Genomic DNA, 19,598 nt, shown 5'->3' with positions numbered 1-19,598 from the left:
AAAAAATAAGAAAAGCACCTCACATAATTAAAATTAATTGAAATTAAAATTAATTAAATGTTTTAGAAAAAAAATATTTTTGGATTTTGTTTTAAAGTTTTTTAATAGGGTTTAAAATAAACTCACCTTAGTGGACAAGGTTTTTAATGTAAAAATGTGTACTAAAATGTTATTTTTATCCGTTTTAAAACTTTTACCCTGGTAAAAGTGGCGCAAGAGTTTTAAGGACATTCGCTGGGCATGAGGTGGGCAAATAGCCCAATCTCGCCCACGCAAATATTCTGGCTGCGGGGATCTGTGAAGCCAAAACTTGACCGAACTGAAAAGCCGGTTTTCAGCGCATGCGCATTGCGTGCCGAAAACCGGCTTTTGGGGGGCCTCACCAGGTCCATACGTATTCCGCACAAACCGGCGAGATCGGAATTTTAGCCTCAATAACACAACAGGAGAGAGGCCTCTGACTGTGAAAGCTGAAACATTGATTTAAGTGTCAGTACCAAACCTAGCTGGTACTGACACCAGACCCATTCATATTGCACTGGTAAGTGGCAAGATAATGGCATTGGTTCTCTATATGAAGATAACTGAATAAATGGCAGCCAGGATGCTTCCAGATCAGGGAGTTCCCGCTTTACCAACCTCCTTGAGTTTTTTGAGAGTGACATCTCAAGTGGATGTTGACAAGTCATATCACATTGTACCATGCCTTCAGTTAAGCTTGATCAAGTCCCAAATGATTGACTGCTGCACAAGCTTGAGACAGTAGGTAGTCCGGGTGAATCCCGGAGTTGGTGAAGAGACAATGTCTTTCTACGAGCACAGGCATGATAGACTGAATGGCCTCCTTCTGTGCTGCAAGATTCTATCATATTCCCAGTCTCAAAAGACCAGCTGCTATTAGAATCATAGGGGGCAAAGTTGCGTCTCCTGTTAGTGTGCTTCAGCAAAAGATACGGGGGCGCAAATGGCTTTGTGACCGGATGCGGCGATGACACCGACTCCTGCCATATTTGGCGGGAATTTACCGGTGGAGCTACCGCATTATGCCCCGATCTCTGTCGCCCGGAGATCGTGACATTATCGCTGAGCACAGCGCCCTGTGAGCGCCCCGGACCCGAAATTGCCTTCCGCTCCCTGCAACATCGGCAGCTGCAGGAGGCGTGCGTCGGGTGGCCGGGGGCAAGGTGACCGAGGTAAGTTTTTAAAAAAAACTTGCCGTTTTTTTTCCAACTTTGTTCACGGGCCCCTGCCCGCGATCGATCAGCCCCGCGCTCTGCTTGAGTGCCGGGCTGATCACGCGGGATCGCGACTGCCGTCATGGTCCAGGTAAGTGTTTTAAATTTTGCAGAGCCTGCAGCGATGGCCCTCTTCTTTAACATCGGGAAGGAGCCTTTGATCCCGGCAGCGCTGTCCGCCCCAGTGTACAACGTTGCTGATCTCACCGCCCCGCCCGCTGACGATTGAGCTCCAATTCCTTCCCGGAATGCAAGCGGTGAATTTTGTCAAAGTTTGAAATCATTTGCATCCCAAACTTTTAAAAGTTAACACGCCAAAACGGGGTGACAGTGAATTTCTCCCCTACAGAATCTTACAGCACAGAAAAAGGCCATTCGGCCCATCGTGTCTGTGCCGTCTCTTTGAAAGAGCTATCCAATTAGTCCCACTCCCCTGCCCTTTCCCCATAGCCCTGCATACTTCTCCTTTTCAAGCATTTATCCAATTCCCTTTGGAAAAATACCATTGAATCTGCTTCCATTCCAGAACATCACAACTTGTGTAAAAAAAAAAAATGTCTCCTCATTTCCTCTCTGGAGTTTTTGCCAATTATCTTAAAACTGTGTCCTCCGATTACTGACCCTCCTGCCAGCAGAATAGTTTTTCCCTATCTGCTCTATCAAAACCCCTCAGATTTTTCAACACCTCTATTAAACCTCCCCTTAAAAATTCTCAGTTCTAAGGAGAGCAATCGCAGATTCTCTAGTCTCTCCATGTAACTGAAATCCCTCATCCCTGGTACAATTCTGGTAAATCTCCTCTGCAAGGCTTTGACATGCTTCCTAAAATGTGGTGTCCAGAATTAGGGTGCAGTACTCTAGCTGAGGTCTACCTAGTGATTTATAAAGGTTTACCATAACCTCCTTGCTTTTGTACTCTATGCTTTACTTCATAAAGCACAGGATCTTTGGCTTTATGAACAGCCTTATCAACTTGTCCTGACATCTTCAAAGATTTGTGTATGTGAATTCAAAAGTTGCTCTTTTTCTGCACCCCCCTTCAAAATTGTGTAAAATGGGCCTAACTCTCTGGAGTTCAGAAGAATGAGAGCTGATCTCATTGAAACATACAATATTCCGAAGGGGATTGACAGGGTAGATGCTGCGAGGTTGTTTCCCCGGGCTGGAGTGTCTAGAACTAGGGGGCATAGTCCCCTATAAGGGGTCGGCCATTTAAGACAGAGGTGAAGAGGAATTTCTTCACTCAGAGGGTTGTGAATCGTTGGACTTCTCTGCCCCGGAGGGCTGTGGATGCTGAGTCGCTGAATATATTCAAGGCTGAGATAGATGGATTTGTGGCGTCTAGGGGAAATTAAGGGATATGGAGATCGGGCAGGAAAGTGGAGTTGAGGTTGATGATCAGCCGTGATCTTATTGAATGGTGGAGCAGGCTCGAGGGGCCATATGGCCTACTCTTGCTCCTATTTCTTCTGTTCTTCTCTTATGTTCTTCTTTAGTTTATATAGCCTCTCCTCATATTTCCTTTCAAAGTGTATCAATTCACACTTCTCTGCATTAAATGTCACCTGCCATGTGTCTGCCCATTTCACTCTATTGAACCAATTGGGTCTTTCAGTGCGCTGCACCATCTGTCCTTTTGGCCTTTATTAAGTTAACAAATGAGTTCCTAACTATCTTTCTCCCTTGAACTGTGGAGGAGTGAGGATGCCCAGACTCATTTAATGTAACGTCATTAACTGCCGCTCGGAAGTGCAGTCTTTCATTCCACCGGACGAGCTGAAGTTCAAGCCATAGCAGAAAGGAGGATGGTGGAACTCACTGCTTGACCTCAGAGGAGTATACCCCCTGTCCCAGAGCGACAGTTCTCCATTATTGGCCTTTATTGCAAAGGGCATGGAGTATAAAAGCAGGGAAGTCTTACTACAGTTATACAAGGTATTGGTGAGGCACACCTGGAATACTGCATGCAGTTTTCGTTTCCATATTTACGAAAGGATATACTTGCTTTGGAGGCAGTTCAGAGAAAGGTTCACTAGGTTGATTCCGGCGATGAGGGGGTTGACTTATGAGGAAAGGTTGAGTAGGTTGGGCCTCTACTCATTGGAATTCAGAAGACTGAGAGGTGATCTTATCGAAACGTATAAGATTATGAGAGGGCTTGACAGGGTGGATACAGAGAGGATGTTTTCACTGATGGGGGAGACTAGAACTAGAGGGCATAATCTTATAATAAGGGACTGCCCATTTAAAATTGAGATGATGAGAAATTTCTTCTGAGGGTTGTAAATCTGTAGAATTTGCTGCCTCAGAGAGCTGTGAAGCTGGGACATTGAATAACTTTAAGACAGAAATAAACAGTTTCTTAAACAATAAGGGGATAAGGGGTTATGGGGAGCGGGCAGAGAAGTGGAGCTGAGTCCATGATCAGATCAGCCATGATCTTATTGAATGGCGGAGCAGGCTCGAGGGGTCGTATGCCTACTCCTGTTCCTATTTCTTATGTTCTTATTATCCACAAAAAAGAACTTTGTGGCTCTCTAAGCAAATTTAAAAGCTCATGCAAAGTTGTGCGTGTACAGCTACTGGGAACTGGGCAGAGACTGGTCAAAACTCATTTCACAAAAGACTTTAACTGTGAGTGCACACTGAAAACGTTCACACACACCAACAACAACTTATATTTATATAGCGCCTTTAACGTAGTGATACGTCCCAAGGCACTTCACAGGAGTATTATGCGATAAAAATTTGAAACCAAATCCCATAAGTAGAAATTAGCGGAGGTGTTCAAAGAGGTATGTTTTAAGGAGTGTCTTGAAGGAGGAAAGAGAGTTAGAGAGGTTTAGGGAGGGAGTTCCAGAGCTTGGGCCCTAGGCAACAGGATGGTTGAGCGATTATAATCAGGGATGCTCAGGACGGCAGAATTAGAGGAGCGCAGACATCTCGGGGGTGGGGGGGGGGGGGTTGTGGGGCTGGAGGAGATTAGAGATAGGGAGGGGCTAGACTATGGAGGGAATTGCAAACAAGGATGTGAATTTTGAAATCGAGGCGTTGCTTAACCGGGAGCCAATGTAGGTCAGTAAGCACAGGGGTGATGGGTGAGCGAGACTTGGTGCGAGTTAGGACACGGGCATCCGAGATTTGGATCACCTCTTGTTTACGCAGGGTAGAATGTGAGAGGCCAGCCAGGAGTGTGTTGGAATAGTGAACTCTAGAGGTAAAGGATGAGGGTTTCAGCAGCAGATGAGCTGAGGCAAGGGCGGAGACGTGCGATGTTACAAAGGTGGAAATAGGCGGCCTTAGTTATGCTGCAGATACGTGGTCAAAAGCTCATTTCAGGGTCAAATATGACACCAAGGTTACGAACAGTCTGGTTCAGCCTCAGATTGGGTAGTGGTACACCAGCACCCAATCCAAGGCTTTCTCAGATAATATGTGACTTTTTTCGAGCTAATGGTGAAACCAAGCCTTAGTTGAACCTCACTCTCTCATTAGGTGCGATAAAGAACTGGAGAAAGAAGAAGAAAAATCCTTAGAAGAACTGGTGGTCTTTTTGAGTTCCCTCACACTCTACGGACAGAAGGAATTGAAGATCACACCCTCTATTACAGGTTCTCAGTTCCCAAATTTTGCGTTTCAACAACCGCCAAAATCAGGTAAATTGCTGTGTCAGTTTGAGTTTACAAACTATTGCCAGTGTTCCAGATTCATTTAACATCTTCACGACCCCAACCTTTCACTTTTGACACCGTGACTCTGTCTGCATTGCATCTACTAGGAGGACTCTGGAAGTTCAAACGAGCTCTCTTTTTATAGTGTTAACGATCTGTTAGAGACTCCAGCTTGCTAATAAAGGACCGCATTCTATAAGTAGAGCGAAATAGTCACCTTGAGCTGTCCACTGAACAGATAACCCAATAGGTGACTGATGATAGGAGTCCAAACTTAATGGGACAGTATAGAGACAGAGCAGGTAGGTCATAAACCTGCCATTTGCTTTGCTGGTGAAAATGAATTGGAAACCATTATAATATAATAACCAATTCATCCTGCCATAAAATGGAGTGGGGCGGAGGTGGGGGAGGCGTGGTGCAACAAAAATCAGGAGAATCCATATTTGTCTCTGATTATCAACTGCTAATTACATTGAAAAAAGAAAAGGAAAGATTTGCATTTATATAGCGCTTTTCATGACCACTGGACATCTCAAAGCGCTTTACAGCCAAAGATGTACTTTTGAAATTTAGTCACTCTTGTAATGTGGGAAATGCAGCAGCCAATTTGCGCACAGCAAGTTTCCACAAACGGCAATGTGATAATGGACCAAATAATCTGTTTTTTTGTTATGTTGATTGTCAGGACACTGGGGATAACCCCCTTGATCTTCTTCGAAATAGTGTCATGGGATCTTTTACATCCTCCCGAGAGAGCAGACGGGGCCTCGGATTAACGTCTCATTCGAAAGTCGGCGACTCCAACAGTGCAGTATTCACTCAGCATGGCACTGGAGTGTCAGCCGAGATTTATGTGCTCAAGTCCCTGGAGTGGGATTTGAACCCACAACCTTCCGACTCGGAGGCGAGCGTGCTACTCCTGACTCGGAGGCGGAAGAACACAAGGGGGTCGATTTTGAACTGCTCCACCTAGTGGGAACGGGGCGTGGAAGGGGTTAAAACCGTCCACGTCCACATACCATTTCGTGGCTGCGCTCCTTCCGCCCGGCAACATTTTATTTTAATCAATTTTGAAATCGGCCGAGGCTCCAGCTGCAGGCAGGCGGCAGAATAAATGATGTCATGAAGTCACGGCCCAATTACATTATAAGAACATAGGAAATAGGAGCAGGAGTAGGCCATACGGCTCCTCGAGCCTGCTCTGCCATTTAATACGATCATGGCTGATCCGCTCATAGACTCAGATCCATTTCCCTGTCCACTCCCCATAACTCTTTAATCCCTTATTGGTTAAGAAACTGTCTATCTCTGTCTTAAATTTATTCAATGACCCAGCCTCCACAGATCTCTGAGGCAGCGAATTCCACAGACTCACAACCCTCTGAGAGAAGAAATCCCTCCTCATCTCAGTTTTAAATGGGCAGCCCCTTATTCTAAGATGATGCGCCCTGGTTCTAGTCTCCCCTATTGGTGGAAACATCCTCTCTGCACCCACCTTGTCAAGCCCCCTCATAATCTTACATGTTTCGATAAGATCACCTCTCATTCTTCTGAATTCCAATGAGTAGAGGCCCAACCTACTCAACCTTTCCTTTATAGATCAACCCCCCCCCCCCACCCCCATCTCCGAAATCAACCTCGTGAACCTTCTCTGAACTGCCACCGCACAGGCATATTAACTCGGGCAGCCCACGCGCAGCCAAGCCCGACCGCTCAACCATGGCGGGTGTCCGTGGAGCGGCCAAGGCAGTATTGGAAAAAGACCTTGTACCCGGAATCCTGGTGAGCCTGGAGAGGCACTCCTGCTCATCCTGGTCCCACAACAGGTTTCCCCTTCTGCCCTGACCGCGAGTGTTCCCAATTCTCTTGCCCCCACCCCCCTCCAACCCTCCCTCCTGTGCTTACATTGCCGACTACACTTTCCTGATCCCCAGTGACTTTCTACTCCCACATCATTGGCAGGGTCAGTTTCGGAGTATTTGGATGAGGCCCGGGAGTTAAAATCGCCCGGCCTGCTTTGAACCCCCCCCCCCCCGCCACACTCCCTACCACCATCCAACTTAAAATCAACCCCATGGTCTTGAAGCTTGATTTCTCAGTATGTGGTTTTAAATTGGAGGGCAAGGGTCGACTTGTCCTTTATTAAAAAGAGCAATTTCACCCCTCGAAAAAAGGAACAAATCTGTTAAAAAGCAACATTGAAAAGGCTGATTGTCTGCTTCAACATCCAAACAAATGGCAATCTTAACTGCTCATATTTTTGTTGGGGCGGGGTGGGGGAAATGTTTTCGAATGATGTTCTATTTGCAGTGCTAGTAACAAATCGTGACCAAAAAAGCTCAGTGGGCAGCGTTGGAAATCACCTAACCTTCTGCACTAGGCTCACACTTCTGCTTTCTGCTTAAATGTGACACGTGGATCTGTGAGTGAAATACAAGGGGGGAATTTTATGACTTATTCTTCCAGGCATGAAATGGGTACGGTAGCCTATCACAAGAACACAAGAAATAGGAGCAGGAGTAGGCCACTTGACCCCTCGAGCCTGCTCCGCCATTTAATATCATGGCTGATCTGATCATGGACTCAGCTCCATTTCCTGCCTGCTCTCCATATAACCCTTTATTCCCTTATTGCTCAAAAATTTGTCGATCTCTGCCTTAAATATATTCAATAACCCAGCCTCCACAGCTCTCTGGGGAAGAGAATTCCACAGATTTACAACCATCTGAGAGAAGAAATTTCTCCTCATCTCAGTTTTAAATGGGCGGCCCCTTATTCTAAGACTATGTCCCCGAGTTTTAATTTCCCCTATGAGTGTAAATACCCTCTCTGCATCCATCTTGTCCAGTCCTCTCATTATTTTATATGTTTCGATAAGATCACCTCTCATTCTTCTGAACTCCAATGAGTATAGACCCAACCTACTCAACCTATCTTCATAAGTCAACCCCCTCATCTCCAGAATCAACCTTCTCTGAACAGCCTCCAATGCAAGTATATCCTTCCTTAAATACAGGGACCAAAACTGTACGCAGTACTCTAGGTGTGGCCTCACCAATACCCTGTACAGTTGTAGCAGGACTTCTCCGCTTTTATACTCTATCCCCCTTGCGATAAAGGCCAACATTTCATTTGCCTTCCTGATTACTTGCTGTACCTGCATACTAACATTTTGTGTTTCATGCACAAGGACCCCCAGGTCACTCTGTACTGAAGCACTTTGCAATTTTTCTCCATTTAAATTATAATCTGCTTTTCTATTTTTTCTGCCAAAGTGGATAACCTCACATTTTCCTGCATTATACTCCATCTGCCAAATTTGTGCCCATTCACTTAGCCTGTCTATATCCCTTTCTAGATGTTTTGTGTCCTCCTCACAATTTGCTTTCCCATCCATCTTTGTATCATCAGCAAACTTGGCAACATTACACTCAGTCCCTTCATCCAAGTCATTAATATAGATTATAAATAGTTGCGGCCCCAGCATCGATTCCTGCGGCATCCCACTAGTTACTGTTTGCCAACCGGAAAATGACCCGTTTATCCCGACTTCTTTTCTGTTAGTTAGCCAATCCTCTATCCATGCTAATATATTACCCCCAACCCTGTGAACTTTTATCTTATGGAGTAACCTTTTATGTGGCACCTTATCGAATGCCTTCTGGAAATCCAAATACACTACATCCACTGGGTCCCCCTTATCCACCCTGCTTGTTACATCCTTGAACTCCAGCAAATTTGTCAAACATGATTTCCCTTTTATAAAACCATGCTGACTCTGCTTGATTGAATTATGCTTTTCCAAATGTCCTGCTACTGCTTCCTTAATAATGGACTCCAGCATTTTCGCATTGACAGATGTTAGGCTAACCGGTCTATAGTTACCTGCTTTCTGTCTGCCTCCTTTTTTAAATAGGGGCGTTACATTTGCGGTTTTCCAATCCGCTGGTACCTCCCCAGAATCCAGGGAATTTTGGTAGATTACAACCAATGCATTTACTATCTCTGCAGCCACTTCTTTTCGGACCTGAGAATGCAGGCCATCAGGTCCAGGGGACTTGTCTGCCTTTAGTCCCATTATTTTACCGAGTACTACTTCTTTAATGATAGTGATTGTATTAAGTTCTCCACTCCCTATAGCCCCTTGATTATCCCTTATTGGGATGTTTTTAGTGTCTTCTACTGTGAAGACCGATACCAAATATTTGTTCAAAGTCTCTGCCATTTCCCTGTTCTCCATTATTCATTCCCCCGTCTCATCCTCTAGGGGACCAACATTTACTTTAGCCGCTCTTTTCCTTTTTATATAGATGTCGAAATTCTTACTATCTGTTTTATATTTCATGCTAGTTTGCTTTCATAATCTATCTTCCCTCTCATTATTTTTTTTAGTCGTTCTTTGCTGGCTTTTAAAATTTTCCTAATTCTCTGGCCTCCCACTAGTCTTGGCTACATTGTATGCACTTGTTTTCAATTTGATACCACCCCTTATTTACTTAGTTAGCCATGGATGGTTATCCCTTCTCTTACAGCCTTTCTTTCTCATTGGGATATATTTTTGTTGAGAGTTATGAAATATCTCCTTAAATGTCTGCCACTGCTCATCAAACATCCCACTTTTAATCTATTTTCCCAGTCCACTTTAGCTAACTCTGCCTTCATACCTTTTGTAGTCTCCTTTGTTTAAGCTTAGGACACTGGCTAGAGATCCAACTTTCTCACCCTCCAACTGAATTTGAAATTCAACCAAGTTATGGTCACTCATTCCTGGAGGATCCTTTACTAGGAAATCATTTATTAATCCTGTCTCATTACACAGTACCAGAGCTAAGATAGCCTGCTCCCTGGTTGCTTCCGCAATGTACTGCTGAAGGAAACTATCTCGGAAGGCTACCCTGGCCAATTTGCTTTGTCCAATCAATGTGAAGGTTAAAATCGCCCATGATTATTGCCGTTCCTTTTTTACAAGCCTCCATTATTGATTTATGCTCCGTCCAACAGTGTAGCTACTATTGGGGGACCTATAGACTACACCCAGCAGCGACTTTTTCCCCTTATTATTCCTTATTTCCACCCAAACTGATTCAACATCTTGATCTTCTGAGCCAATATCATTTCTCACTAACGCACTGATCTCATCCTTTATTAACAGTGCTACCCCACTTCCTTTTCCTTTCTGTCTGTCCTTCAGAATTGTTAAATGCCCCTGAATATCGGTTGTGATATTGGACAAGCAGCCCAGAGGTTGTCAGTTCAAGGCCCACCCAGTTGCGAAGTTGAGTTCAGTAAATCTGGTCATTTATAGGCTGACGTTGGAAAATGGACTGTGAAGATCCAACTGGTTCACCAATGACCATCAGCGATGGGATCCTGGCACCCAACTCGCGTGACTCCAATCCCACGCTATTAATTCCATCAGGCCAACTAAGGATAGGCAAAAGCTACTATCATGACAGTGTTGTCCACATTCCCAAGTGATATAAAAATAGGTGTAGTGCATATCAGAAATCTGGACCTGGATGTTAGTGTACCTTATTCATGGTTGATATGATCTTCCATCTGTTCATTCTCTGTGGTATTTTTGGGGCCGTTTTATTGCCCCATTTGGAAATGGCGCCACTTTGACCTGTTTTGTATCTACCGTGACTGTCCTAGTGTTCACTGACCCTTTCACGATGACCTCAGAGCCTTATACCTCTTGTCCCGTGTCTCTTTCAGTACCTGTGAACATCTTCCATGCTTGCAGAATTACTTTTTTTTAAACCCTTTTATTTGGTCTGGGACGTCCATGTAATTTTGAAGGTCATTGATTTTACTCGGATTATTGATCTTTAGGGGAGCAATGTTGCTCATTTCTACACCATTGACTATGTGCCAGTAGTCGTGATTAAGTAAATCAACTATATTAAGCTCATCGTTAGCTTGACGACTGAAGCATGTTTTTGGTCCTCACCTCTTCTCTGATTACCTTTTAGCATTAGTATTAAATAACATTGTTGCTGTTATGTTTACTCTTGCAGCTATACTTTTTATAGGTCTTCATTTGCCTGTTTGACTATCCTTTTAACACATTTCTCACATCTGTTCCTATTGAACACTCCACCTTTCTCTCCTACAGGATTTCTGGAGGCTGTTTTCCTTCTCGTTTTGTTTCCTTATATCATAACTACACCCTTTTTGGTACATTTTCAACGATTTCTAAACTTTTTTTCTTTCTCACTGATTTTCGCCATCAAATTGTCTCCCTTCCCTTTCCCTGCTGAAGGTGTTGACTCACTGGGGGAGTATTGACTCCCTCACTGGGTACAGTTCCATGTATGATGCTCTCTCTCTGGTAACTCACTCAAGTGGCATTTAATCATGTGCGAGCTACTAGATTGATTCCTGGGATAAGAGGGCTGTCTTATGATGAGAGATTGTGTAGAATGGGCCTATACTCTCTGGAGCTTAGAAGAATTAGAGGTGATCTTATTGAAACATACAAGATTCTGAGGGGATTGACAGGGTAGATGCTGAGAGGTTGTTTCCCCCTGGCTAGAGAGTCTAGAACTTGGGGTCATAGTCTCAGGATAAGGGGTCAGCCATTTAAGACAGAGATGAGGAGGAACTTCTTCACTCAGAGGGTGGTAAATCTTTGGAATTCTCTGCCCCAGAGAGCTGTGGATGCTAAGTCTCTGAATATTTTCAAGGCTGAGATAGATAGATTTTTGGAGTCAAGGGGGATCAAGGGATATGGAGATCGGGCGGGAAAGTGGAATTGAGGTCGATGATCAGCCATGATCTTATTGACTGGCGGAGCAGGCTCGAGGGGCTGTATGGCCTACTCCTGCTCCTAATTCTTACGTTCTTATCGAATTCAGTACCAGCAGATGACCTGACTATGAAAGAGATCATGGCCGAGTCTGCTCCTGTCCTCATCCTTTACCCACATAGGTGCAATTCCAATAGGGGTCACTGGGGAGTAATCAGGAGCTGGAACCCTGGCCTATTTACCCACCCTTAATGTAGGGAATGCATTGACCCAATGTGATATGCTAACTCAGCACAGACCAGGTCTGCAAGGCTCAGGGATAAAGACTACCTGAACCAAAAACATTTAATGAGGCGTAGCGGGAGCAGTATCTCAGGAAGCGGCCCTTACAGGTTGCTTTTGGTTCTCTTTAATGTCTGCATTGGAAATTTTGGACAATGTTTCTTGTATGGACCATTGTATTTTTACCAACTTCTGGACAACTTGTGGTCTAACTCATTTTCCTACCGCCTCTCTCGGTCCCTCTCTCATCAAATGAGGTCCCACCTCAGCTGCAGGTCTGCTTCCATGTTAATAAATATGCCAGTTCCCACCTTTGGGTCCTGCAATGATAAAATCTTCTGTGGAGGCAGGCCTATCTCAGACTCCCTTTCATTGGGAACAAGATTCAGAGTGCATTTGGATGGTAGACTAAAGATGGGAGCCAACGGTTATTGGGAACAGGCGGGAAAGTAGAGTTGAGGCCAAGATCAGATTAGCCATGATTTATTGAATGGTGGAGCAGGCTCTTGGGGCCATATGGCCCACTCCTGTTTCTTATTTCTTATGTTCTTATGGATGAAGGTACAACTCTAGGGCTCAACATTAACTTCTGTAAACACACACCCTTAAACAAAGATGTATATGTGCCCATCCCTATGGTGATACATTGGTCTGGGATAGGCCTGCATTACTATAGTGCTTGGGAGTAAGTTGGCTCTTTTATGTGGCCCTAGATTTTGGGTATCTCACTTTACTACAAATTACTAATACCTTGTTTTATTTCAATTTCAAGATACAACTGTGAAAAACCTCCAGGCTTTCAAAGTTTTGCAATCCGTATTTTTAAAAGCCAGCTGTTCCTGTGTCTCATCGATTATCCTGAGCAGCATCAGAAAGATCTGGAGCTGGAACCATGCCAACTTCTTTCTGCTGGAATGGACACAACAAGTGCTCTTTCAGTTTGCGGAAGTGATCTACCTCAAGTCACGATCCGTGCAGATTCAGTATTTTCAGATGCTGCGGTTCGTTGTCATCGACCTGTCTTACGTTCCCCATGAAGTCTTCTCGAGGGTGCAGGCCATAATCAGGGAAAACCTCTCTCCAGCCTGTGCCCTGCTGGCCCTTGAGTGTGTGCTGGACATTGCCAAACATGACCCGTTGCTCACTGTTGTGTTCAGAGAAACCAGGCTCCTTGAGATGCTCCTTACGCAGCTGCAGAGATACGCGAAGATCCTGAGGAAAGCGGGTAACAACCACCATCTTTGTCGACTAACTCTATGACCGTTGGACCTCAGTGTTGAGAGATGGCAATTAGAAAAGGCTGGGTGGATTTTCCTGTTTGCATTGGATTGCTTGGAATAAGAAATATTGAGCGGGAAGAAATTCATACTTTATATGCTAGATTTTCCATCTTATTAACTTAAAAATTGTCATGTATTTGCTTTATGGGTTCTTTATTTAATAGAAATGTGTTGCTATGAATTCTTAAGAACTAGTTGGTTTATTAACAAAGGTTTAACAATCACACTACACATTACTAGTTCATAATTAAAAAGTAGGACCTCAAAAGTAGTAATCTCGGGATTGCTACCACTGCCACGTGCAAGTCAGAATAGGAATCGCAGGATAGCGCAGATGAATACGTGGCTTGAGCAGTGGTGCAGCATGGAGGTTTCAAATTCCTGGGACATTGGAACCGGTTCTGGGGGAGGTGGGACCAGTACAAACCGGACGGTCTGCACCTGGGCAGGACCGGAACCAATGGCCTAGGGGGAGTGTTTGCTAGTGCTGTTGGGGAGGAGTTAAACTAATATGGCAGGGGGATGGGAACCAATGCAGGGAGACAGAGGGAAACAAAAAGGAGACAAAAGCAAAAGACAGAAAGGAGATGAGGAAAAGTGGAGGGCAGAGAAACCCAAGGCAAAGAACAAAAAGGGCCACTGTTTAGCAAAATTCTAAAAGGGCAAAGGGTGTTAAAAAAACAAGCCTGAAGGCTTTGTGTCTTAATGCAAGGAGTATCTGTAATAAGGTGGATGAATTAACTGTGCAAATAGATGTTAACAAATATGATGTGATTGGGATTACAGAGACATGGCTCCAGATGATCAGGGCTGGGAACTCAACATCCAGGGGTATTCAACATTCAGGAAGGATAGAATAAAAGGAAAAGGAGGTGGGGTAGCATTGCTGGTTAAGGAGGAGATTAATGCAATAGTTAGGAAGGACATTAGCTTGGATGATGTGGAATCTATATGGGTAGAGCTGCAGAACACCAAAGGGCAAAAAACATTAGTGGGAGTTGTGTACAGACCTCCAAACAGTAGTAGTGATGTTGGGGAGGGCATCAAACAGGAAATTAGGGGTGCATGCAATAAAGGTGCAGCATTTATAATGGGTGACTTTAATATGCACATAGATTGGGCTAACCAAACTGGAAGCAATATGGTGGAGGAGGATTTCATGGAGTGCATAAGGGATGGTTTTCTAGACCAAAATGTCGAGGAACCAACTCGGGGGTAGGCCATCTTAGACTGGGTGTTGTGTAATGAGAGAGGATTAATTAGCAATCTCGTTGTGCAAGGCCCCTTGGGGAAGAGTGACCATAATATGTTGGAATTCTGCATTGGGATGGAGAATGAAACAGTTAATTCAGAGACCATGGTCCAGAACTTAAAGAAGGGTAACTTTAAAGGTATGAGGCGTGAATTGGCTAGGATAGATTGGCGAATGATACTTAAGGGGTTGACTGTGGATGGGCAATGGCAGACATTTAGAGACCGCATGGATGAATTACAACAATTGTACATTCCTGTCTGGTGTAAAAATAAAAAAGGGAAGGTGGCTCAACCGTGGCTATCAAGGGAAATCAGGAATAGTATTAAAGCCAAGGAAGTGGCATACAAATTGGCCAGAAATAGCAGTGAACCCGGGGACTGGGAGAAATTTAGAACTCGGCAGAGGAGGACAAAGGGTTTGATTAGGGCAGGGAAAATGGAGTACGAGAAGAAGCTTGCAGGGAACATTAAGACGGATTGCAAAAGTTTCTATAGAAATGTAAAGAGAAAAAGGTTAGTAAAGACAAACGTAGGTCCCCTGCAGTCAGAATCAGGGGAAGTCATAACGGGGAACAAAGAAATGGCGGACCAATTGAACAAGTACATTGGTTCGGTATTCACTAAGGAGGACACAAACAACCTTCCGGATATAAAAGGGGTCAGAGGGTCTAGTAAGGAGGAGGAACTGAGGGAAATCCTTATTAGTCGGGAAATTGTGTTGGGGAAATTGATGGGATTGAAGGCCGATAAATCCCCAGGGCCTGATGGACTGCATCCCAGAGTACTTAAGGAGGTGGCCTTGGAAATAGTGGATGCATTGACAGTCATTTTCCAACATTCCATTGACTCTGGATCAGTTCCTATGGAGTGGAGGGTAGCCAATGTAACCCCACTTTTTAAAAAAGGAAGGAGAGAGAAAACAGGGAATTATAGACCTGTCAGCCTGACATCGGTGGTGGGTAAAGTGATGGAATCAATTATTAAGAATGTCATAGCAGTGCATTTGGAAAGAGGTGACATGATAGGTCCAAGTCAGCATGGATTTGTGAAAGGGAAATCATGCTTGACAAATCTTCTGGAATTTTTTGAGGATGTTTCCAGTAGAGTGGACAAGGGAGAACCAGTTGATGTGGTATATTTGGACTTTCAGAAGGCTTTCGACAAAGTCCCACACAAGAGATTAATGTGCAAAGTTAAAGCACGTGGGATTAGGGGTAGTGTGCTGACATGGATTGAGAACTGGTTGTCAGACAGGAAGCAAAGAGTAGGAGTAAATGAGTACTTTTCAGAATGGCAGGCAGTGACTAGTGGGGTACCGCAAGGTTCTGTGCTGGGGCCCCAGCTGTTTTACATTAATGATTTAGACGAGGGGATTAAATGTAGTATCTCCAAATTTGCGGATGACACTAAGTTGGGTGGCAGTGTGAGCTGCGAGGAGGATGCTATGAGGCTGCAGAGTGACTTGGATAGGTTAGGTGAGTGGGCAAATGCATGGCAGATGAAGTATAATGTGGATAAATGTGAGGTTATCCACTTTGGTGGTAAAAACAGAGAGACAGACTATTATCTGAATGGTGACACATTAGGAAAAGGGGAGGTGCAACGAGACCTGGGTGTCATGGTACATCAGTCATTGAAGGTTGGCATGCAGGTACAGCAGGCGGTTAAGAAAGCAAATGGCATGTTGGCCTTCATAGCGAGGGGATTTGAGTACAGGGGCAGGGAGGTGTTGCTACAGTTGTACAGGGCCTTGGTGAGGCCACGCCTGGAGTATTGTGTACAGTTCTGGTCTCCTAACCTGAGGAAGGACATTCTTGCTATTGAGGGAGTGCACAAAGGTTCACCAGACTGATTCCCGGGATGGCGGGACTGACCTATCAAGAAAGACTGGATCAACTGGGCTTGTATTCGCTGGAGTTCAGAAGAATGAGAGGGGACCTCATAGAAACGTTTAAAATTCTGACGGGTTTAGACAGGTTAGATGCAGGAAGAATGTTCCCAATGTTGGGGAAGTCCAGAACCAGGGGTCACAGTCTAAGGGTAAGGGGTAAGCCATTTAGGACTGAGATGAGGAGAAACTTCTTCACCCAGAGAGTGGTGAACCTGTGGAATTCTCTACCCCAGAAAGTTGTTGAGGCCAATTCACTAAATCTATTCAAAAAGGAGTTAGATGTAGTCCTTACTACTAGGGGGATCAAGGGGTATGGCGAGAAAGCAGGAATGGGGTACTGAAGTTTCATGTTCAGCCATGAACTCATTGAATGGCGGTGCAGGCTAGAAGGGCCGAATGGCCTACTCCTGCACCTATTGTCTATGTTTCTATGTTTCTATCCACCAGGCTCGCAACTGCATACCTCATCGTGGATGACCTAGACCCAACTGGCTGAGGTTTTGTTGAGTCTTGTGAACATCATGTGACTGATTAAGTCATTCGCAATGCAACAGCTCTACAACTATTTTCCGTAGAACTTTAAATCAAGTGCTCCCTTTTGGCAAGGGTACTAGAACCCACAAATTTCCAAATAAAACTTCAACAGAAACTTCGATCAAATTAAAATTTGATGATGCACTCCAGTCCCTCCAATGCCCATCTCTCGCGGAAGGCCACGAGCGTACCGCTGGAGCAACAGCTCTACAAACTTGTGAGCATACTCACAGGTGCATACATTGCAAAAATAAAAGTAGAAGAGAGTGGAGTCTGGTGTGTGTGCATTCAGTTTTCAGCTTTGCTGACAGTAATTTCTCCTCTTTATTTGCTTTGAATTATTCATTGGGTTATGTAAAAAGGATTTAGTTACTTTGACCTGCTGTGAACCCAAGTATTTTGCTGGACCAGACGTTACAGAACTAACTTAGTGAGCGCATGGGATGGGAGTTTGTGTTGGCAAGTACGGGCTCGATCATTATAGCCCTATCTCTCCCGCACTCCCCACCAACAAGGCTCCATTTCAGGATTTCAGGTTTGTTGCATTTGCCTTTTGTAATGTATGCACATGTGAGCATGCACACAGGTTAGTAGAGATGTTGAGTTGAGAGTGGCTTAGCCAGTCATGTCATGTTCAAAAGACGCAATAAAACCCCAGCCATTTGGGTTCAGGGGATCCACGATGAGGCAGGTGGTTGTGAGCCTGGTGGATGAAATGGTAATGTGTAGTGTGATTGTTATACCTTTGCTAAAGTAAACCAACTAGTTCTTAATAGCAATGTGCTGCTATGAATTCTTCAGCAAAGTACCCATGAAGCAAATACATTACACCCTTCAAATTCTTATCAGAGAGATCAGGGCATTTACTGGGTGGGGCTACCAACCCTCCACCCTGGAGTCTCCAGGAATTGAAGGCTGATCCCTGGATTCTGGGGAGGTCCCATCAGTTTGGAAAACTGCAAATGTAACACCCCTATTTAAAAAAGGGCGTTACATTTGCAGACGAAAAGCAGGAAACTATAGACTAGTTAACCTAATACCTGTCGTTGGGAAAATGTTGGAGTCCATTATTAAAGAAGCAGTGGCAGGATATTTGGAAAAGCAAAATTCGGTCAGGCAGAGTAAGCATGGATTTATGAAGAGGAAGTCATGTTTGACAAATTTGCTGGAGTTCTTTGAGGATATAATGAACAGGGTGAATAAAGGGGAACCAGTGGATGTGGTGTATTTGGACTTCCAGAAGGCATTTGACAAGGTGCCACATAAAAGGTTACTGCACAAGATAAAAGTTCACAGGGTTGGGGTAATATATTAGCATGGATAGAGGATTGGCTAACTAACAGAAAACAGAGAGCCGGGATAAATGGTTAATTCTCTGGTTGGCAACCAGCAACTTGTGGGGTGCTGCAGGGATCAGTGCTGGGACTCCAACTATTTACAATCTATATTAATGACTTGGAAGAAGGGACTGAGTAATGTAGCCAAGTTTGCTGATGATACAAAGATGGTAGGAAAAGCAATGCGTGAGAAGGACACAAAAAAATCTGCAAAAGGACATAGACAGGCTAAGTGAGTGGGCAAAAATTTGGCAGATGGAGTATAATGTTGGAAAGTGTGAGGTCATGCACTTTGGCAGAAAAAAATCAAAGAGCAAATTATTATTTAAATGGAGAAAGGTTGCAAAGTGCTGCAGTAGAGCGGGACCGGGGGGTACTTGTGCATGAAACACAAAAGGATAATATGCAGGTGCAGCAAGTGATCAGGAAGGCCAATAGTATCTTGGCCTTTATTGCAAAAGGGATGGAGTATAAAAGTAGTCTTGCTACAGCTAAATAAGGTATTGGTGAGGCCACACCTGGAATACTGCGTGTAGTTTTAGTTTCCATATTTACGAAAGGATATACTTGCTTTGGAGGCAGTTCAGAGAATGTTCACTAGGTTGATTCCGGGGATGAGGGGGTTGACTTATGAGGAAAGGTTGAGTAGGTTAGGCCTCTACTCATTGGAATTCAGAAGAATGAAAGGTGATCTTATCGAAACGTATAAGATTATGAGGGGGCTTGACAAGGTGGATGCAGAGAGGATGTTTCCACTGATGGGGGAGACTAGAACTAGAGGGCATGATCTTAGAATAAGGGGCCGCCCATTTAAAACAGAGATGAGGAGAAATTTCTTCTCTCAGAGGGTTGTAAATCTGTGGAATTCGCTGCCTCAGAGAGCTGTGGAAGCTGGGACATTGAATAACTTGAAGACAGAAATAGACAGTTTCTTAAACATAAGGGGATAAGGGGTTATGGGGAGTGGGCGGGAAAGTGGAGCTGAGTCCATGATCGGATCAGCCATGATCTTATTAAATGGTGGAGCAGGCTCGAGGGGCCTTATGGCCTAGTCCTTCTCCGATTTCTTATGTTCTTATCTTTCGGACACCGCTGTAAGAAAAAAAAACAGGAAAAAAATCATAGGGGTGGTTTTTTTAAAAGTTTTTTTTTCTTTTCTTTTCAATACTTTCATTTATTAGTTACAAAAATATCGAAGATGGGAAAAAGGTTGTTTTGAATGACATCCAATCGGCTTTCCAATTGTGAGAATGGACGTGTTGGGTGGCCAATGGTGGGGGTGTGGGGGCGGGGCAGTTAAAGGCAGGAGGTCCAGGAATACATGCAACCAAAGTTGGCAACCTCCTTTCTAGAAACATAG

The 19,598-nt window shown here is 44.3% G+C and overlaps 1 protein-coding gene across 1 annotated transcript in view; it reads left to right on the top strand.

Annotated features, from left to right (window-relative positions):
• Positions 1-19,598, top strand: part of wdfy4 (WDFY family member 4) — a 328,629-nt gene that overhangs the window by 19,883 nt on the left and 289,148 nt on the right. The window contains exons 8-9 of the mRNA XM_070865753.1: positions 4,731-4,891; positions 12,715-13,167. Of these exons, the coding sequence (XP_070721854.1) occupies positions 4,731-4,891; positions 12,715-13,167 (614 nt within the window). The remainder of the gene's footprint in view (positions 1-4,730; positions 4,892-12,714; positions 13,168-19,598) is intronic.

This window comes from Pristiophorus japonicus, chromosome 22 (assembly GCF_044704955.1).
Source record: "Pristiophorus japonicus isolate sPriJap1 chromosome 22, sPriJap1.hap1, whole genome shotgun sequence".
Taxonomy (NCBI): domain Eukaryota; kingdom Metazoa; phylum Chordata; class Chondrichthyes; family Pristiophoridae; genus Pristiophorus; species Pristiophorus japonicus.
The sequence above is the reverse complement of the archived record's forward strand: the minus strand, read 5'-3'. Positions and strand labels throughout refer to the sequence as shown.